The sequence below is a fragment of the Vanellus vanellus genome (genome assembly GCF_965231255.1).
Source record: "Vanellus vanellus genome assembly, chromosome: 1".
NCBI classification, from domain to species: Eukaryota; Metazoa; Chordata; class Aves; order Charadriiformes; family Charadriidae; genus Vanellus; species Vanellus vanellus.
This window is the reverse complement of record NC_138905.1, coordinates 34,335,147-34,357,861: the sequence shown is the minus strand read 5'-3', so window position 1 is coordinate 34,357,861 and position 22,715 is coordinate 34,335,147. Positions and strand designations below refer to the sequence as shown.

The window sequence follows — 22,715 nt, the reverse complement described above, 5'->3', positions numbered from 1 at the left end:
GGTATAACAAGGATGAAAACACTTGGGTCTAAATGGTGGTTGAAGTCACTCAGTATCCCATGGGAAGTCTTCAGCGCCCTGCAGGACTGGAGGTATTTTTCCTGCTACTGCATAAAGATGACTGCTGATTTTCTTACAGTAAACGGGGTCCATACTGAGCAGACAGATTTTCATTTTCAAACTTGTGTTTAGAAATAGAGAAATTTCCTTCCTTGATCAGACCACTGGGTCCACTTAGTTATTTTTTTGTTCTGCTCTTAGAGCTCACGCTGTAGGAATGTTGCTGTGATGTATGCCTCTTAACGTATGTATTTGCAGTGTGTGAATTTCAAATATATGTATGTGCTGGCTTTAAATTTGGGGTTTGCCTACATGTTTTTTCCTTATTCCAGCTAAAGCCTTAGTCCTAGATGCAAATGATTTTTGTGAAAAGGACACAAATAACACTAAATGATCTGTGAACTTACTCTGGAAGCTTTAACTTGTGGCACTTTGCCTTTTGGTTTCTTCAGATATTGAATCTTTTCTTGTACCATATACGTATCTAGGACATTTTAGTACGTTGCCTTTTTTGATAGACCACATTAAGGTTTAAAGCCTTACTTTACACATGCTTAAAACATACAGAAAGCCTAAATGCTGATCTTTATTTTAGAAAGAAATTATGAAAGTGGCAGGTTGAACTGCCAACAATTAAAGCTATACGATGGGAAAATTGTACATACAACTAAAGCAGAATAGCCTCTTTCCTTCTGTTTCTAGGTGAAAAGTCAGTTTTGGCTACTTAATCAGTTGTAGCATCAATTTTCAAAACGAGGGTTCTAGCATCTAATTGGCTGTTCTGACAAATTCTTCTTTGCGTAATTGATTTCCAAAGGTACTTAGATTTTTAGGCCATATGACACAGTAAGCAGTTACTCCCTGACGGTAGTTTTAGTCTGTTACAGTCCGTTCAAGAGCATTGAGATTGCTTCTTATACAGTCCCCGATTTAGAAATAACTAGAGCCATTTGAAATTTGTGGTCACTTGGCCTTTCTTTTTGTGTACCTATCTGCTCTGTCACTGTAAAAATCTCATAGAAAGTAGGAGAGTTGGGGAAACAGAACTCTTCCCACTGACTTCAGCAGGGTTAGATGCTGTGGTCTTGAATTCTAAAGCTTTTTAGGTGCCTGCTGCTCCTTGGTTGTAGTTGAGAGTAGCACCTGAATGCCACTATAATCTGGCTCGAGTTAGCTGCAGGGACTTCTCTTTCTGGAAATGTGATTTGCAAAGTAATTGTAAAATGTTCCAGCGTAGCTTGTGGGAAGATACAATTATGAATAGAAAACAGGAGGAAGTCTTCCAAAATGTTAGTGTTGCTATATGTGAACATCTGCCAGCGCTTCCTAGCCAACAGCAGATATTATGTCAAAATATGTTGAGAAGAAGATGATTCCTCTTCTGGTCAGAGCAGCAGAACAGAAGTCAGAATATCTACAGCACGAACTTCTCTCTGTTGGTGCCTGTTTATGTAAGTCAGTGAAATTTTCGATACCTTTGTTTTCCCTTTGCCAAACAGGGATGACACGAAAGGTAAAGCCCAAATCAGGTGGGTGGATAGAAGTGCAATTAATGTAGTTGAAGAAAGCTTTTGGAGAAATACCGGTTGTCTTTTGTGTAATTCTTTCTTTGTAGATCTACTGCATTAATACAATTTGAGGAGATCGGTGGGATTGAAGGTCAATGCAGCTGGTTTCCTTTGCAAATACGAAAATCCTATTGCTGCAAGAGCACTTGTTGCATATGTAACTGCAGGGAAATTCGCAAAGGCAGACGAAACCACAACAGCAGAGGCTGGAGGGTGCTGAGGGCTTTGGATGGGTCAGACATATCTGACTTAAGTCGATGCTCAGGAGACTTAACTTTAGGCACGTGCAAGGTCCCAGTGAAGCCAGGGATTTCAGCTTGCAATAGGAGATGGTGTTCTGAGGTGCGAGAATGTAAATAAGGGCTGCAAGAATAACTGGGTGTCCTCTGGCACTCCTCTAGGCGGCAACTTTTTGTCCCCTCTCTCCTCCCTTTAGACTCTGTATTATATATATCTTGTAGATATAATATTTTGATAGTCTTTCTGTGTCTTATTTGCTTTTGAGAGCAAATACTGCGCATCAGGTTATCTTTGTCCGAAGAGTGTATGCATAGTAATGGAGACACCTTCCAACTGCCTCCAGCAGCAGTGGAGAGTGGTGGAAGGTACACTGTAAATCAAGCGATGAGAAGCACTGAAAATGAAAGCCAGGTGATGCGTAAGGAAAGTATATGCCCATCAAAAGGTGTATATACTCCTCAAAGAAGAGTTACAAGCACAGGAGCACACACTTAAGGAAAAGATAAAAAGGGCATAGCGGTCATGAAAATGTGGGAGCTCGTGTATCTGAATGCGGAACTTGGAAGTCATTCAGATGATAAGCTTTTTCTCTGCCAGTTAGGATATGTAACTCTTTATATGGTTATAAATAATATTTAGATATTTCTGATGAGGTGGGACAGTTCTAGAGGCAAGCTATGGTATAGTCTGATGGGGAACAAGATGGGCTACAAAACACCAAAGAAATGATTAAATCTGTCAGTGAGCTGCTTGGAAGGACCCAGCACTACTGTTCTTTGAATCGGGGCTTGCTGGCACAAACTGCTGGCAGGAAAAACCCAAACCTAAAATAGGCCTCTTGGTGTAAATGACTTGTTACCTATTGCTGCATGACTGGATCATTAGTCCATTATTTTAAAATGCTGGCAAGGCAATATTACTGTATATATAATAGATACCTTATATCCCTAAGATCACTGGGTTTGGCCCATGACATCGTCCCTGGACATTACTAAATAAAGGAGCTAAAAAGGAAGCTTTAAAACTAGATGTAAAATTTCTCTCGTAGAAATAGGATTTACATTGCCTATGCACTTCACACAGTTTTTTTTTTTTCCTTGCCACCTGCCATTAAAACTATGGACAGATGCTTTCTCCAGGTTCCAGCTGAGCCTGCTGAAAATATTACTGTTCCCAGCTGCTCGTCACTGCCTGGGAGCTAGAGGTTACTGTCCCCATAACTTTTCCAAGGCAAGAGTTCATATGAGCGTTCCCGCGTCTGCTGATGGCAAAGTCAGGCAGCTTCAGGAGCGAACCTGGCTGACTGCAGTGACATGGATTAGAAAGTCCCATAAAATCCCCTTTCTCCAGCTGTACTTGGCTCCCAGAGGAGCGGTAACAGACAGCTGGGGGAGAGGATGCTAATGTTGCCAACTGGCATGGCTGACTGCAGAGTGAATACCTATATGCAGCTTGGTGTGTGGAGGTTTTGTTTTTTTTTTTTTTTTTTTTTTTTTTTTGTCTTGGAATCAAGCTGGTTTCTCTCAGAATTACTGAATCCTCAAAATGTGGGACCTCCGGCATAGAGATCATCTGTAGATAATAAAAATTCCCAGGATTTTTCAGAGAGACAAAGAAACCCCCCTCACCCTTTAGTTTTTTAGAAAGACTGAAATAATTGAATTTAATTTCAGTAAGTACTGGAGTGTTTTTCAGTGACAGAAATGCCTCGTGCAAGCAATTACTCTAGGCAGTGTGGTAGCCAGAGAGATCCAGATTTTGGCATATCTGAAAAAACAGCCTGCGCTTTCCCCCCCCAGTGCCCCCATCCCCTTCCGCCTCTGGCACATCCCAAAGTGCGCGTTCCTCTGCGCCCGTGCAGACAGTAACCATTGTGGTACAGCACCGCCAGGGTTGTGATCGATGCTGCTGGGGATCTGGGCAGGATGTTGAATGAGAGCCCTGAAGAGCTGGGCTGCTTCTGCTGGGGCTGACGGAGCAGGTACTGCTGCTCTGAGGCATCCCCTCCCTCCAGAAGAGCTGAATGTTCGGCATCTTCCTCCTCCTGTTAGTGGTGGTAGCAAGAAGAGGTGTTTGGGAAGCATCTGCTGCTTGAAGAACCTGCCCAAAAACGGAGAAGGTAGTATGTGAGAATCCTCCATCCAGTTCCCATCCCAAACCACGCTGAGTTACCGTACGTGGAGAACTCGGATGCAATTCCCTACTGCATAACCCTACGCTGCTGAATAATCATGAATATACTTAGTACTGGAGACTGTGTTGCTTGCTACCTACTGCCATGCTGGCTTATCTGCAAAATAGAAGTGGAAAAAGTTACGGGAAGAAAAAAGCTTAAATATTGTGGACTTGGAACTGATGCTTGTAACGGCACAGCAGAGGGTAGGACTGAGAAGTGGAAAGTGAATGGGGACTTAGCGTATGGCGGATACCAAGGAAACTCAGGTTTCCAGAGAAGAAAATCTTGTAATCCCTGTAAGTAGTAATTTGTGCATAGCTGATATAAAATAATGTTAAGGAATGATGGAAGACTTGGCCTGTAGCATTTGGGGATTGCAGCTGTCTTAATCCTGAAAGTTTAAAATAAATAGTGTTTCTGAGAGTGTGTATTAGGCATATAAAACATCACAAAGGTGTAAGTGTGAAGCAGTAAAGTTGTTTTAAGTATGGCTTTAAAAATTATGTCATTGTTCATCACAAGAAAAAGTATCTTACACAGAATTGTTTTTTTTTTGTCTTGTGGGGTTTTTTTGTTTTGTTTTTCTACTGTGGACTTTATGTGGGGAGGAAAAAGGAAATAAACCTTTTTTTTTTTTTTTTTTTTTTTTTTTTTTGTACTCGCATCTCTTGCCATGTGTCTTGAGATGGGCTCTTGTCACCTTTCAGTCTATTAAATTCTTAGGATCATGACTTCCGTGGCTTTGCCAGGGCTTGGTGGGACAGCTGACATCTCCAGCCCCTGTTACCTCAACCTTCGGAGTGAATTAGGACCTGCATTTATTAATCAGCGAGGGTGTGACTCGATTTAGAGGAATATCATATTTTATTGTGTTCTCGGGGGCTTGACCTGGTGCTTTTCACAGCCAGGTTCTGTCTAATATCTGCAATAAATTGAAGTCGCTAGGGGTATTTTTTCTGTTGGACAATGCGGATTCTCTAAAACTTTTTTTTTAATGAGCATTCAGGTTAATTCAAATACCCATGTTCTGTTTATACATTCATTACTGCCCCAAACAATTCATACTGATTAATAACAGACAGGATTGCATTTGCTTGTTCCTACATTTCCAATGAGGCCTCTTCTAAAATACGGCAAATACAAAGCCCTTGTTGAGGCTAGTATTATCCCAGGGCTCAACCTGGTGTATTTGTTGGAAAGCTGAAGATGAGTACAATGTGCAGCTCTAGGGTGCGTATGGAAGGAAAATACATGAAGACGGTGTCAGTGTGCTGATGTGGGGCAGAACCCCGGTTGGTGCCGTGAGGAGGGGGCAGGATGGTTGGAGGAGTGGAGGTCAAGTAGGCCTTTCTCCATGTTGACATCCCCATCAGGAGCATCCAAGCACAGATGGGTGCTCACCAGGCAGCCTCTCCTGGCAGCGTAGCGGGGGTAGTGGTCTTGGCTGAAGTTAAAGATGTGGTGCTGACAGCAGGGCAGCATCTGTCCTGCGTGCCAGAGAGAATCCAGCACCTGCAGGACGTATGCCTTGAGAGGGGGAAGAGTGACTGTTCTGCATAGCTGTCAAGCACGTCTTTCCATATTGCTGGGGGAGGATTGCATTAGCAAGGGGTAGTGACGTGGGAAAACGAGGTCTTGCTACCTTTATGTAATTGCTTTTGCTGTGACATAGTTCTGTAGTCACAAAGCGTGGCTGAGACTAGCTAGGTTAATGTTTTTTTTTTATGGTTTCTCCCCCTACTGCAGCATGGTTCATTCTCCAGCAAGGTTTCAGAGAGGACAGCAGCATTCCCTGTACATCCCTTCATCTGCATGAGTCGTAATGTCTGTTTTCTCCCTATTGTTTGCTTATAAAATGTAGGAAATAGATTTCCTACTCTCCCACCCTTGCTTATATTCTTCTAGTCTGTGTCCTCCAGGGCATATAGGTGCCAGCTTGAAAAACTAACTCTAAGAATGGTTAACTTCACTGCTTCCACTGAGTCTTAAGGGAGGTACAGAACTGAGCTCCTAAGTTATTTAAAACCAGTAGATAAGAGCTGGAGATTATATATAGCTGCCACAGGAAACTGTACTTCCATGTGGTGACTCTTCAGTTCCCTATATTTTGTCCCATTTGGTCCTGTGCCAAGGTGCAGATCCACAGAGCAGCTGTATTCTTCCTGTACTGCTAAGGTACAACTGAATAAGGGGCAAAGGATGATTTTTCAATGATTTTTTTTCTTTTTTTTTTCCTGTCCATTTGTTTTTGGTTAAATTCCTCTATATTTTGCCTCAATGTTTAAGAAATGCTATTTTTTCCATCTTGGTGTTGTCCACAAGATTTCTTTGCAGGAAAATCTGAGAAGAAATAAGATAAGAAAGGGTACTTCAGTTTTTCATTTTTTTGCCTGGTCATTTTTCCATGATAAATACCCGTTGTGAATGTTCACGCAGATATCTGAGGTAGCTGTTACTGAACTTTAAAAACTTAAAAGAAACTTCTAGCAAATGTGTTATTTAAGTTATGGTCCCATTTAGGGAGTAAATTTCTTTCTTTTTTTTCCCCACTTTTCTTTAAAACATGTTTGGGTGGAAAACAATGCTGTAGCCATTTTCAAAATGGAATAACTTTACAGCAGAAAATTCCTCATTATTTGTGAGGTTAAACAACATTTTGTTTGCTTGTCTTTTTTTTGGTGCATACTTTTTCTTGGGTGCTTGATCCTGATGACTTCAGAGAGAAACGCAAGCGTAGACAACTGACTTTTGTGTTGAACCGTCTTGGGAGATGCTACTCTTGGGAGGCGTTACTCACAAGTCTGGTGTTGCAAGGTGCTAAAGCAATGGGCATGGTCTAAAAGATGAGTAGACTAAAAGATACTTCTGAAGACAGTGTTCAAAAGGGTTTTAACAGATTAATTTATTTGCAGCAGCAGCAACATTGCTACGATGGACGGTAATGTTTCCAAAGGAGCCATTACAATCAATATTGCTAGCGATCCATAACTGAGAAGTCTTTTAGTGGAATTTGAGTGGCAATTTCCCTCTCTGAAAACATAGAGGGACTGTAATAAGAAAAAGACCTCCAGTTGTAGAATTGTTCTCTCTGTTAGACAAAGCAGCGTTTATATGGTTTCCCATAAACGCTTATTTAAGTATAATTAGGTGGTGGTAACATCCGTAGTGTTTATCCTATCAAGAGAGGAATACATGTGCCAGCCTTGACTCCATGGCTGGAAGTCTACCAGTCTCTAAATACCACTGTGTAGTGATCCAGAAGGATTCCAAAGGAGCTTTGGTGCTTTTAAGGTCAATAATCTGTTTTAATAACTCCCTAAGCATGCGTTCGTATATTGGGCCGCGGCTGTTCCACAGGCACTCTTAAGATTTCCCTTAACATTGGCTAATATCCCTTGAACTTGAAACAGTCCCCAGATTTGCTCAGCACCCATTCAAGGAGCGGGGTAGACTTGAGGAAAACCTTGTGTACCCTGTTCAGTGATGCTCTTTTTAAGAATCCTCGCATACACCGTTAGCGTTTGAAGAATAAGGAAAGCATACTGTAGTAAGAGATCTGGGAGCTTGAATTTTTTTTAAACTGAGATTGCATCTGGGTTATTACATTCACTCTGGGTTTCTCCCTTGCAGTAAAATATCAATGAATTGCAGGGAGCGAAGAGAACAACAGCAGACCTGATTATACAGCAAAAAGGACCGGCTTACTAAGAAAGCTTTTGAAAGAACTTGAGTATGTACAGCTTGTCCAAGGCATGACAAAAGTGTTGCATGATAAGTGTCTAGTATTAGAAGATTCTTAGGTTTAAAATGAAGGAATTATTTAGTATTCAAAGAGCTAGAGGTAAGAGTAATGTAATTATATTATAAATGGACAGGATTTAAGATAAAAGGAGACTTTCACAGTGAACTAGTTTAGATTGTGGAATAGCTACTGAAAGGAAGTGGTGGAAATCTTCAGACTCTTGATTTCGTAGAAGACAGCATGAAATAAAAAAAATCTAGGAAACATTAGCTGTGTTGTAGTCGTTGTGTGACATTCAGGCAACATGCTAAGGATGGGGTGGATAACCCTGTCAGTCTTTTCTGTACTCTGGGAATCTGGGGTATTAGTGGAATTGGTTTAGTATAGGGAGAACTTTTCAAAGACACAAAGGGGTATCAAACACCTAATACTCATTGAAATCGAACGGTGCCTTTGTATTCTCCCTAAAACTGTTCTTTGGTGCACTTAAGTCTATTGTAATGGTACTCACGTATAAGAGCAAGGAAATCAGGGTTTGGAAGCGTTTCTAATTTTAACTCATCCAAACTTATACATTGGGTATGTGTTTAAAACCTGTAGCTGCTTCACTAGGGCTAGCGGGCACATTCATAGAAGCATTGACTCCACTAAGACTTGATTTAAAAGACATTTTCTTGCTGGAGAATCTGAACTCTGGTCATCCTCAGCTTTTTTGGGACCTCTGGTAACTGTAGCTTGAGTCCCCCAGGTATTTTCTGTCTGTCTGCTTGGCTTATAGCTGATCTGCGTCTATGGCATCCCTTGGTATCCCTTCTCTTTGATGTTCCCAATTTAAAAATCCTTCTAACTTTTTCTTTTCCTGGCATCAAAACAGATGTCAGGTGAGTGGAGATTTTTCTGAGAATGGCAGTAAGGCTGGTGGTGCGGGTGTCTCTCCTCTCCCCTCAGGTGTGGTCCCTCTGCCACTTCTTCCTTGTTTCTGCCGGTACCCGAATTCTCTTTACAGTTTGGTCTCCTGCCTTCTCCCATCTGCTGCTGTTTGCTCAGCCTGCTGCCAGAGACCTGTGGGTAGCAACAGAGTTGTTGGATGTGCCTGGCGTGCTTCAGATGTAATTTTTTTCCAGAGGTGGCCTCTCTCCCCTGCCTTGCTCTTCTGTTTTTGCTGTTGGGATGAAGGTTTGGGTTTTCTGGAGCTCTCTAAATTGGTGACTGTTGACTGTTCTCTTGTGTCAGAAGTTAATCTTTCATGCAGACCACATCATTGTTACCATCTGGGGAATGAGGATGATCTCATATTGATGCTTTCTTAAGCTCACCATTGTGTTTTATGAAAATAAATCAGCCTTAACACTTAGAATTTTGGTGAGCTAATGGCAATTAACCCTAATGTGGGTAAAAAAATATATATATAAATATATATATATTTCATATATATGCCAGAAAGCCAGAGGTGAAGGATGAGAGATCCAAACCATTGCCAAGAGGGAGAAACAGGTTCTTAATGGGGAAAAAAGCGAAACCCTCCAGGGTATCCACAACTGATTGGAGTTGGGCGAGGTGACCTTCAGAGGTCCTTTCTAGCCTAAATGTTTCTGTGAAACACGGGCTGGAGGTGACAGGTCCTCAGGAGCAGCGTACTGGTCACAGGGGAGGGAGGTTTTGAGAGAAAATGACAGAGCAGAGAACATGAGTAGACCTTACTGACACTTGCGCAGTGAGAACTAAGGAAGGGAGAGATGTGGTGCGTTGCTCAGAGGTTGTAGCAGTTGCTACACCCAGCATGATCCTAATCCAGAGGTGCCCTGGTGGGTGCTGATCTACAATCTGTCATCATATGGCCCAGTTCACCACTGGAAAATGATGCATTTGAGAAGCCCGAATTGTGTGTCGTATCTTTGGGAGGAGGGTAGTTCAAGTAATCTAGCTTGATCTACACGTAGCATAAATCTGCTTGCACTGTTTATTATTGCTGTTAAGTTTGTACTTCATTATAGTTTTGAATTGATTAGGCTTTGTTTACCTTCGGTAGCCTGCTTTTTCATTTGGAACAGGCTGACAACACTGCCTCCTCCTCCTGTCTTCCCCCTCGGCGTGACTTGCATAACTTTTTTAAAATCCTGACCGCGCTATACGACTAGGGACTGGAAATAAATTCAGTCTTTTAGCAGTTCTCATGTGTGTCGTGCCCTTATTGCAGCACCGGTGTGGCTGGAAGGCGATGCGTTAGTTTTCTTGTGCTCTTCAGTCTGTGTCCCAGCGTTAACAGCATGGCTTGGCGTGATATTTTTTGTTTGTTGTTAGGTCAGTTTGACACAAAGTGCTCATGTGACAGTATGCAGCCAAGCATAACTAGGTGCATATGCCACAGATGGCAGCAGCAAGGAAAACAAGACGGGCTTGATTTTTCTCCGCGGGTTTCAAGGTGTTCTCAAAGCAGCTTCTAGAAAACTGCTTTGTGGCTAAAGGGGCGTGAGTGTGTGCATGTATATATACGCATGTATATTTATAAAGCTCTAGTAGGTTGCAAACCCTTTAAATGTAGCTGGAAGCTGTCTTGAAATGAAGAAGCAGAGAGAAATCCCACTCTCTGCTACCTCTGTGTCCTTTTTCAAACATAATAGGTTTTATGGTGGTATTGGCCCTGAAAAACCTAAACAACGTCATCACAAGTAGCAGCACTTGATACTACCTACAAAGGAGCCAATACAAAGTCTTCAGAATTTAAAGAGGAATTGAGAATGGCATTGGAATATAGACTAGGGAAAACTAGTCACCAAAAAAGCTGTTGCGTCGTATAATTGATAACCCAGAACCTATAAATCACCAGGAAGCATTACAATAATAAATACCTGAGGCAGAGCATACCATACAGCACACATTTGAATTTCTTAGGAGTGGGATTTCTGTAAGAAGAACAGAAGTCATCTTTTATCTTCGTCACCTTGTTATCGTGTAATAGGTCCCCACTGAGTTGCACCCTCTCTCCTGGTGATAGTATCTAGCATGACAACATAGTTACAGTGAAAGGGATAGTATTTCTTGTGGGCAAGGAACAGCAGTTTTCTGTATCACGTATGCCTTTAGAAATTCCTGAGAGTACTTTTCTATAGAGCTTCCCCCGGCATTGATGCACGCATTCCTTATATTCCTTTCAGAAATGTTCAGGGGTGCGCGTTCACAGTTTCTTTGGCAGTTTGGTGGGAGTTGTTTTAGTAGCAATTTAGTGTGGTAGGATCTGTATTGTTTGTTAAGCAAATCGGCTGCTTCAGCCTCCTGTGCTAAGAACACAGGCTTCTAATTTGGAGCCTTACGCATTTAAAGTTCAGGTTTTCCTACAATCAGGTTTCTATCCTTTCATTTGCAAAAGGTTTGAAAAATTGTCAGAAATAAACTGTTGCAGATACAGTCACTAGAGCCTTTACTGTGTTTGTTTACCTCTTTACTTATTGAATTTTTGCCTACTGAGTCCAAAAGCCGTGAAACCCTCAGTCCTGGACCCTACGTATTTTTGGAAGAGCGCACCTGACTTGTAGCGGTGCAGCCGGGCTGCTTTACCTTACAGCATATGTATGGCTCCCTCTTATAACCCTGGTGTAAATTCTTCCTTTGCCGAAGGGACCACGGCCAAAGGGAGGATAAGAGATGTCTAAGTGTCTTAGCATTGAGGTCTGGCAAATTAAGCCTGAGATTGAGAGTTGCGATGCCTAGTCCTGATGCTCAAATGGATGTTTATAGTGGTGTGAACCTGCCACTAGCTCTCTTGTACGGCTCTACTAACCAAGCAAAGGTGCTATCTGTGGCTCTTTGTATTGTGGTGCTGACACGCTGAGACGCACCACCATTAAGAGGACGCTTCCCCAATCTGTAACCCAGGTGGGGAATCATGCCGAGCCGCTGCACTGTTCATTTGACAGCTCCACCAAAGCAGTTGGATTCTGCTTGTGTAGTAGGTGGCTGGGCTGGAAGGAAAGGTCCACCTTCCCCATTCTACGCAGCATGGTTTAGTAAGGTACATGTGCAACCCAAAGAATGATTTCATAGCCCCAGTCTCCAGATCATCTCAGGGGTTTGGCTGTGTTTTGAAAGAGCTTGGTTGTATTTTAGTGGCTAGCACCTGAACAATTGCTCTGCACACTCCTAGGGTTTCAAAGGAGGCTGTTTCAGCAAGGGGAGGTCAGTGGTGGGGCTGTGGGAACGTAAGCTTAGCGTTACAGAAAGATTCAGCTTGGTGTGACTTTCCTTGGTTTCTAGAAGCAGCCGGTACATAAGCTCAGAGGCTTAACCCAGCCGCTAGTGTAATCACTCTCAAACTAGCATGGTATCACCTCTTTTGCAGAATGCTTCTAGACAGATTTCGGTGGTATTATTGTCAATTTACAGTGAGTGTGTACTATATTACAGCCGTAGTTTGCCCCAGACAGTCTTGGATTTGCAAACTCTTTCCTAAAGAGTCATCCAAGTCAGTGCCAGGAGCTGGCAGAAATGGTTGAGGGCTCTATCATAGCGAGTAGAAGGTTTTCCCCTATTAAATATGCTCATGTTCTATTTTAATTTCATTTGCATAGTTGACAATTTTTAATGTTTCTTTAGCTTAAGAAAAAAAAAAAGTTCAAAAAGCAAACAAACTTAACAAACCAGGCAAAAATTACCTGGAGACTTTGACCATGGAGAAGAAAACATTACAAACAAAGCACTTGGAAGGAAATCATGATTATGCAAATGCACAAACTACTCCCAATTACACAAGTAAGTTAGCTCCTTAATAATGGTTTGGTTAATTCAAATCAGGAACATTGCAGCTCTATTCAAGCACACGTGTCCAGGCTCTCAGTACCTTTTCCCCCTCTTGTCCCACAGTGGATTTGTGTTCTCAGCTGTGCCAAAATGACTTTAAACACACAAGTAAGTAGCTTGTAGGTGAGACAGAGTTTTGGCCAGAAGTGATACGATAAATGTTTTTTGAGGATATAAGTATGAACAGTCAATGTAATTGGGGGACAAATGCATATGTGTCAGAGACGGGTCCTTGTTTTAGTCTCCTGTGTCAGCCCATTGCAACTCCTGGGACTTCACATATGGTTTGAGCTGGAGGAAAGCCCTTGCTGGATGATACACCAAAGCTGTAGCTGACATTCAGAACAGAGAAAGCTACAAAGCAAAGGCAATTGGAACCTCCCCAAATGCTGCAAGAACAAACTGTGACATTTTCCCCCTGGTTTTTATTTGATTTAATGATTTGGCTTCAAGTCAGTTTTTGTTTCGATTGTTTAGTTTCAGCTGAAGTGTGTTTTGCCCTCCTCCTTTTCTCCTTCCCATCCATTGCAGTTCTTTCTGCATACATCCTTGCTGAAGCATTTCTTGAATGGAAATAAGAAGGGAGGCACACAGAATGGGTGGTCACTGTGGTAGTGTCTCAACTACAAGGGCAGTTTGTGAGGTATCCACCCTAAACAGTCTGTGGGGTATCCCAAGGTCCTGAACTTGGGAGACTTACTACGGTCCTTGCTCCGGGCATTTGTGAGTCTTTGTTCCGGTGAGACCAGGTTGTACCAGTTTATAAGGAGCACTTGGGTGCATGAAGGTCTAGATGTACCCAGTTGGATCCTGACGTATGATTAGATTGTTGTGCCAGTGTTCACCCAGACTTGGGAACTGGGCAGTGCTCCTGGGCCCTGCAGGTCATGCACACCCTTTGGGAATAGCTCCAGTGGGAGTCTAAGAGGGTCAGTGTTTACCCTGTATCTTGTAGTCTTTTAAACTTGAGGTGGAACTGCAACACCTTCCCCCAGACTCCCACAGAGCTCCTTCCTACAGCCTTGGAGAAACCAAGTCAGGTTCACGTGGGCTTGGAAAACTGTAGCTGCTCGTCCCATAGATTGGGAATCTATGAGAAGAGAATGAACAAATAATACAGGAAAAGAAGCTCAAAATGTTTTATCAACCAGTACCTTTGGAACACGTTACCCAGGGCAGTGGCGGAGTCCCCACCCCTGGAGGTATTTAAGGGTTGTGTAGATACAGTGCTTAGGGACATGGTTTAGTGGTGGGCTTGTCAGTGTTAGGTTGATGATTGGACTAGACGATCTTACGGGTCTTTTCCAATCTAGGACATTCTGTGATTCTGTGTATCAGTTCAAATTAAGAGTCAGGTGTATTTGAAAAAAAAGAAAACCACCAAAAAAAAGGCAAACCAATCAACCTTCCTACTGAAGTATCTAAAGCCTAACACGTCTAGCAGGGTTTTGGTCTAATAAAGGTTGTTTTACTTCTTTCTATCTTCAGTTTTCATTACAGGAATGCAACTCCTGAATGTGAATGCACCCTGCTCCACTTAAAAACCTGCTGTGCCCTTTAAGCCTTGTAAAGATTCTGCTTTTAGGTTGTCTTTGCATGCTGCCCCATTGGCTGGGAGCAGCTTAGCCCAGGTTGGTTACTTAAATAAGAGAACAATATGAAGTAAACAGTCTCAGATACTGTTGCCCTTTGTAAGTTGTGTGTAGGCTAGTTAAGAAACAGATTAGCCAAAAATGTTAATATAAAGAAGTGGCAAGATGTGATTATATGCTTGTGACACCGATCCCAACCAGTGTAGGAAAACGAAACAAAATTGAGTTAGCCTTGTTATAGTTTTCAGACTCTTTTCAGCCTGCAGCCCTTCTCCTTTTTCTCACAAACCTCTAGAAATTAATTTGGATACTTCAGCAAACCTACAGTCAGATGCAGAATTGATTTATAGATGCTGCTATTAAAAGCTGATTATGTGCACACGAAACAAACCGTGGAGCTCACTTAATTAGGGTGCCTCCTTCAAAGACTCTTCTGCAGGAGTTTGTTTTATAATTCAGATCATACTGTATGTTTAGCTTTAGATGCACTTCAGAAACTCAAGAGCACACCCTTTGCTAAGACAAGTTATCCGTTCCATTTTAATATCTGTTTGTTTTTATTGTGGACGGGAAAGCATCTGTAATGAATGGTTTGTCCTAAACCACATTTGCATGTAGTCTTTCCACCGTGCGATTTAGTATGCTGCTGGTGCTGTGCATGGACGCTTTCCTGCTTACCTCCAGTCCTTTGTTCACGGCTGCTTCCAACATGTCTTTTTTTTGCGATGGGACATCTGAGCTACTTAAAGCTGGATCAGTTGCCTGATATGATTCCTCACATATTGCATGAATGCAGCTGTCACCAAAGGGGTGAGGAGAAGGAATTAAAGGCTGGTGGCAGAGCAGTGGGTAGAACCGCCTCTTTCTGCAGCACCAGTTTAGACTGGTGGAAGTACCTTTGGACCTGTGGAGTGAGTACTGTTGAAAGTTAGACTTACTGTCTTTCTAATAGTGCAGTAATTATCATCTCATGAGCACGATGACTGAAATGACAATGTCTGCTCTTGACACCTCCAGGAAAGGCTTGCGTGGCTTTGGTGTTGGCTGCAGAGCTCTGACTGCAGATTGTCTCTGAGAGGGGAAGATGTGTCCCAGTTGTGAGGGCTGTTGCAAGCGCAGGATAGAGGCAGCCACTAAGTTTATCCTTAGGGATAAAGGGGCTGCTGAGTTCCTGCAGGTCTTATGGTCGGTGGTTTTCTTCACTGGGTTTTCAGATTGCTTTGCAGTCAGATCTTAAAAGACTTGGGTTTCTGCGCCTGTGGCCAGCTGATCACCTCATAAGTAGATGTTGCAGCTGAAGGCTGACCACCACCTACTGTTCGTCAGTGTCCTTGTAAGTTGTTACCATTGCCAACCACAGTATGAGTTAATTCTCCCTTCCTCCAACCTCCTTCCCCGAGGCTGTTGTGTTGTTTTCAGTACTTTTGCCAACTTGCAGGTCTCAAAGCAGCCGTGTGTGTTACCACATTAGCATTATTATTCTTTCTAAAGGCATTTCCACGCTATAACCTTTGACTTGAACAAGGAGTGTGACATGCTGGGAGTTTGGATTTTTGTTTCTTTCATGTCACTTTGAACTTTGTTCTTCTGTAAATTAAAAATAGACTGTTGACACTATGGGTTTGTGAGTTGTTCTGGTGTGGTCAAAGCAAACGCATGCAATATTCTAGGAAAGTAATACCAATATATAGGTATCATGGCTAGAGACAAGTTTCTTATTGAAATTAATAGTTCTCTCCCTATTTTTGAACTCTAATATGAAAAGATTTATGCCTTTGGTTTTGCGTATTAGAAATGTTCACAGTATGAGGTTTTTATGTAGCTGTTGAGAAACCACAAATTATTATCTGAGATATACCAGTTTGATTTTCCAAGCTATTATGGAAGAAGTCCAGTTCCAGTAAAGTATTTTCCTTGGGTCTTAAAATGATTACTGGAAGCCAAATGTCAAGAACAAGCCTGAATCAGTATTTATTGAGCACAGCTGGTGTTCTATCAGGCACCTACTGCTAGTGTTCAAAAGCAATTGGGATGAGGGATTCGCACTGTTGTGTTAGTGTAAAAATAATGGATCTAATGGATCAAGGACCTTTCAGTGGTCTGTCTTGAGGAAATCCACCTGGTGCCTGCCCTGAGCAAAGGGTGCTGTGCTACATCAGAGTGGTAATAATTCAAAAGGCCATGTAGCTCTTTGGTACGGCAAGTATGAACTGACCTATCTGCAATACCAAAACTGAATTGCCAGTGTTTTGGCAATTTAATACTCTAGCAGTTAATGTGACAATAATCTTAATATATAGGCTTCCAGTGTGATCTAATCAGGTCTCGATACTTTTGTCTGTATTTGAGAAGATAGTCTAAGGCCATGATGCATGATTATAAGGTTTTATAGATAAAAGGATTGAAAGCTCTCGTCCAACCTAGTGATCGGGTAATGATTCACAGTGCTGACATGAGCAGACCTCAAAAAAGATTTCTCTCTTGCAGGCGCAGAGGCAGCTCTGTGTTTCTGCCCTGCCTCAGGACAGCAGTGAGGACTGGGAGGGCTCTGGGGAGCTCCGCGTGACAGCCAGGGTTTGGTTCCTTGGTAAAGCCCAGGCCATCTGCAGCGCGGTGTTTGTATCCCAATAGCTCCAGTTAGAATAAAAGTGCATGTGGGAAGGGGGATGTAATTATTTGTGTGACTTCCCACATTCCAGCGGTCTCAGCCTGCTCTGGGTTTTTGTTCTCCCACTTTTATCTAGTTGAAGCTGTGCTGCTCATCCTGACTGAGGTTTCTGAGGCTGCAAGCCCTTGGGGCAGGGGAGCTCTGCCCCTCAGGACAGGCGCTTGTGACTACGCACACAAGCACGCAACTGTAGTTTGGTTATCCTTCCTCCGATCCTCTGTCATTAAGCAAAATGAGATTGTTCTCATTTCAGTGTAAACATGTACTATCTTTGTGGGCCCCAAAGCAGACTCTGTAGATGCTCTAATGGTCATGAACCTGCGGTAAAAGAGGATGTTGGTTGGGTTTTCCAAGCTGAGACACCCAGCTCCCCTCCATGGCAAACAGGGTCAGAGGATGTGCTTTGCATTTAGGAATTGGACTCGATAGGCTTTTAAGTGGGTTCCACATCTGTTTTTTCCTGTGTTCTTCTGTATCTTGGTAGGAAAGCTGCTGCCCAGAACTGCAGTGTGTGAGGGTCTTGTGATCGTGATTAGAGAATATGTTCCTTGTGTGTCCTTCCTCTGCTCTGTCTCTTGGGAGCAGATTGTTTATATTGCTGGAAATTGTTAATGCAGTTAAACTATCTTCCAGCATGCAAACCTATGTCATTCCACTCTGCTAGTGTCCCTTGGCTAAAAATGAACGCTTTGATGTAATTGTATTTGAGTTGCTTTATGATTTATTAACAGTTCCATTAAAACACCATGGATGTCTGCTACAGTGAGAGAGTTACACAATCCACAGTAGAAAAGATGTGACGTTTCACAAAAAAAAGCTTTAAAGGATATACCTATCTCTCTCTATATATTTTGTCTTTTGTGTTCCCCATTGTAAAAAAAGAGGATTAAATTCAGCCTGGTGTGAGGCTGTGCAGGAGCTTGGTTGGGACTTCAGGGTTGTACAAGTTGTTGCATTTCTTAAACACGTATTAAAAAGTATTCCTGCTCCATAAACCACAATAAATGGGTGTTAATACAGAGTCGCATCTTCATAGAGACAGCTTAAAGAATAAACCTGTTTTTCTGAACAGTGGTGTAAGCTCACTGGAGAGCTCAGCTCCAGTGCTGCCCAAAGAAAATCACTGTTTCTATTGCCATGAGCTCTCTGCTGCTATTGCTGTTCCTGAATTAGTGTCCCTGACTCAGAGCAGGATGGTCAAATTGCAATGACAAGAAGCTTGTGAATTGATTTAGGTCTTACACAGTTGATTACGCATGCTAATGAATTGATTTTGTGCATTAAAAATATGTATTAATTTTTTCTAGTTTAATGTTATGGAAAACCTTGGGAATTGTTTTTCTAGCATTTGACATCTTATTTTATAAATTATCTCTCTAGAGGGCTTAAGGTTGTGCCTTTTTATTTTCTATGCCTGTTCCATGCACATTTAGCAGAAACAGGGCTTCAGTCTTGGTTGTGTGTGGGTTTTTTCAAAGCAAAATCTTTATTGTGTGTGTGCAATTACTCTAACAAATGTTCATGACATCCTGTGCAAGAGGCAGTAGCAACATACTGCACAACTGAAGTGTACAGTGATTAATTAGTGACAATATATTTGGAAAGATGGTGAGTTTTTAAATTAATTTGTAACTATTACTTAAAGCTGAGTAAATTGTCCCTAAAGAGATGCTGCTCTTTGTTTGTGTTTGCGTTTTTATGTTTTAAATTAATTGCATAGCTATTAAGCATAACATTTTTGTAGAAGTCATTAAAAAGTTGCTCATGTCGCGCTTCACAGCTTAGGCTCATATCCAGTGTTGTCACTCTGTGCTTCGCTGCTACTGAGTCCTTATTTTAGATGAGATCTTAAAGGTACCATCTGACCATTCGTGGAGAAAGTAAGAGAGTTATGACCCTGTGTTAAAACCGCCGCCTCCCCCCGAGAATAGAATAGGTGTCCTAGAAAATGTGTTCTTTTTCATTGAAATGGTTCCCATTGCACGTAAAAGCTGGTGTTCAAAATACTTTGGTCCTTGCTTTTGCCAGCCTGTTCAATTGTGCTCCTCAGAAGTAGCTTGTGATTTTGTAAGCCCTTTGAGTTGAGGATGTAAAGTAAAATAAGATTTTATACTGAGTGTTTCTGTTATGTTGGTTTTTTGTTTTTTTTTTTTTTTTTTAGATACTTCAAGAAGTGTAAAGGCATCTCCAGAAACAGCTGAAATCTTTTTTCAGAAGCTAAGAAATAAATATGAATTCACAATCCTGGTGACCTTAAAACAAGCGCATTTGAATTCAGGGGTTATTCTCTCTATTCATCATTTAGATCACAGGTAAGTACAGCTACCTGTGTGCTAGTTAATGAAAGTGTATATATATATTTATGCAGTCAAAAATGGAACGTAAATTAGGGCAAAATTGTTGTGTAGCAGGTCATTTGCAAATATTTATAGTGTTTGGGTAGGCATATTGTGCAGGTTCATAAAAAATCGCGAGTCCGAATCAGCCAAGGGAAAGTGGAACAGCTGTTACTCTTTAAATGTCTCTTGCCACCCAGGGCATGAAAAGCCCGTTCTCTCTTGTCGTTCATAACTGTGAGGACCAGATGCTCAGCTGGTGTAAAACTGTCATGTGAATGTAGCTACGCTGATTCACAAAGCCTGGCCCTGTTCATCCACCTCTTCACCAGTTGGTTTTTAACACGGCAAACAGTTTTAAAAAAGTGAAAAAATCCTCCAGTTATGGGCTTACATCTCCCATGAATGGCAGAGCACTTTACTCAACATGTTGTCAGCCTTAAAAAACTAAAGTGAATGACATGGAGCATTTAAGGATTATTCCTTTGATGGGATAACCACTGCTAGATAAATAAGAGATTCTTTATATATCTGTCTGAATAATGGCTATTAAAGATAACCGCCCTATGATTCCGTGACAGAATAAAAAGGAGTTTTAAAATGTGCACTTTCTAAGCGATCACTAGCACGAGCAACAGATGATCTCTGCTTTAGGTTCATAGTTCTTTGTATTTTCCTGTGTATAGTCCCGTAATTCTTTTTTGATAGTCTCACTACAAAATAGAAAAAAAAAAAAAAAAAAAAAAGAAAATGTAAAGAGAGATGTTCAGGCAAAGCAAAATATCTGTTTCTTTTTCATGAGTGTACAAGTTCTCATTAGCAGGCATGGTGTCAATTATTTTGTGCTGGAAGGTGGTCCAATTCTACTTTTATTCTATTTCCCAGAGGCCCCATCTTCTGCAAGTCACCTTTTTAAAAAAAACACACAACAAACCCAAGAAGAAAGGGAAAATGTTCCCAGGGATCGTTATGCCAAGTTTATAAAAGCATCTTTAAATGTTGCAAGGAGGTGTTTGAATGCCTCCTGGATGATGTTTACTGACGCTGTATCGTAGAAGAGCCGAGGGGCTTCTCTAACTGTTACCTACTTCTCATCTGCAGGAATGAGCACTGTGCAAGGGACAGAACTGGGCAGCTGTGATTATTGAGTTGTGAACTCAGACTATACCACCATATGTGCAAATCATCCCCGATGGAAAAGTTTATTCTGTCTCAAATGAGAGAGTAGGTCTTCAGGGCCAGCTGTGCCCTGACAAAGCTTGTGTCTACGTCTGTAGGAAGAACATGGATTGGTTTGACCGCTGATAGGATTAACAAATATATTTGAAATATCAAAATTAGAGATGAAGGCTTCCATTCTGTGCCAAAATAGCTGCAGAGGTGGGCAGAGAGATCACCAATGTGAAACTCTCTGGAGGCATTAACTGGGAGAGTGGCCAACTGGGAGAAAACACTGCTACTTAGTGAACATAACGAGTGATAAAAGTACAAAAAATAACGTGCAATGGACTTTCATTGAAGGGCTGCAGAAGAATTTGATATATTGTTTGGGAAAATAATTAATTCTTGAAGTGAGTAAGGCTGGACAAGTAGATCTCCCGTTGGTCTTATGTGAACAAGAATGCATTAAATTGATTCTATCCAGCCATAGCAAATAAAAGGAAAGGTTAGAGCGGTGCTGGTGTCTAGGTCATGTGGTCGTACAAACATAATGCTGCTTATCTCATTTGAATCTGGTTCATCCATATCATTTGCCTATGCCCATATAAAATAGAGTTGTAAAAGGTTGACAAACAGGACTCTGAAAATCCTATTATTTTATATTGGTATATTTGTAGGGATGGGTGATTAGATTTTTCACAAATGTTAACATTTATACTTTTTCAAGAAATTCCTCTCATACCTTAAATATTTTCAGGTTTTATTGTTACATTTTCACCATCTTCTGTTTATCCGCGTATCAGAATCTGAACTGTGTAACTGCAATGGAAAGCGTTTGTCAAGGTTTCTAGCTGAAATCGGGTGGTCTGCGTTGTGTGCGTAGGTATTTTAACTGTGGATGCATGACTTAGTGGTATAGCTGAGTGTTTTTGAGGCCCTTTTTCTCTTAACTGTGGAAACTTTTAGTACTCTTATTCTAATGTTACATTAGAGGTATGAAAAATGAAGATGATACCCAGTTCATGCCTTGCTGAAAAAAAACTCCAGCAACCATTTTAGCCAGCGTGACCTCTGTATCTTACTGTGTTTTCTTAAGTGATGCCTAGTGTTTACAATTTTTCTATAGGGATGCATGCTTAATGTTTGTTTTTGAGGTCTCCTTGTCAGCCTTTGGATAAATCAAAGAGGAAGAAAAAAAGCCTTCTTGGTTATTTAGGCAGAGTCACCCATCAGGTCAGTTTTGGATGAAGCAGCTAAAGAACAGTCTACTTGTCACAGAATCACAGAATGGTCAGGGTTGGAAGGGACCTTCAGAGATCGTCTAGTCCAACCCCCCCGCCAGGGCAGAGTCACCCAGAGCAGGTTGCCCAGGACGGCATCCGGGTGGGTTTTGAATGTCTCCAGAGTGGGAGACTCCACAAGCTCTCTGGGCAGCCTGTTCCAGTACTCTGCCACCCTCAAAGTAAAGAAGTTCCTCCTCATGTTAAGATGGAACTTCCTATGTTCAAGTTTGTGCCTGTTACCTCTTGTCCTATCACTGAGCACCACTGTAAAAAGACTGTTCTCATCTACATGGCACCCTCCCTTTAAGTATTTATAAGTATTGATAAGATCCCCCCTCAATCTTCTTTTCTCTAGTCTAAAAAGACCCAAGTCCCTCAGTCTTTCCTCATAAGAAAGACGATCCCATCCCCTAATTGTCTTAGTAGCCCTTTGCTGTACCCTCTCCAGTATTTCCCTGTCTTTCTTGAACTGGGGAGCCCAGAACTGGACACAGTACTCCAGATGTGGCCTCACCAGGGCAGAGTAGACGGGGAGGATGACCTCCCTCGACCTGCTGGCCACACTCTTCTTGATGCACCCCAGGATGCCATTGGCCTTCTTGGCCACCAGGGCATATTGCTGGCTCATGGTCATCCTGTTGTCCACCAGGACTCCCAGGTCCCTTTCCACAGAGCTGCTCTCCAGGAGGTCAGCCCCCAACCTGTACTGATGTGTTGGGTTATTCCTCCCCAGGTGCAGTACCCTACACCTGCCCTTGTTGAATTTCATAAGGTTTCTCTCTGCCCAACTCTCCGGCCTGTCCAGGTCACGCTGTATGGCGGCACAGCCTTCTGGTGTATCAGCCACTCCTCCCAGTTTTGTGTCATCAGCAAACTTGCTGATGGTATACTCTATCCCTTCATCCAGGGCGTTGATGAATATATTGAACAAATTGAAATATTGTCAATATTTCATTGCTTTGTTTGGGAGAATATTAGTTAATCTACTTTAAAAGTAACATGAAGAATTTGTCATAAAGAGGTTAGACCTAATCTGATCTCCTCTACAGTCAGGGAAAATCTTTGTTACCTTCAGCATATGTAAAATCAGTCTCA

At 41.9% G+C, this 22,715-nt stretch overlaps 1 protein-coding gene across 1 annotated transcript in view; it reads left to right on the top strand.

Annotated features, from left to right (window-relative positions):
- Nucleotides 1-22,715, top strand: part of NELL2 (neural EGFL like 2) — a gene marked incomplete at its 5' end in the record, with an annotated part of 167,362 nt that overhangs the window by 2,412 nt on the left and 142,235 nt on the right. Inside the window, one exon of the mRNA XM_082487239.1 lies at nt 19,002-19,152. Coding sequence (XP_082343365.1) covers nt 19,002-19,152 — 151 coding nt within the window. The remainder of the gene's footprint in view (nt 1-19,001; nt 19,153-22,715) is intronic.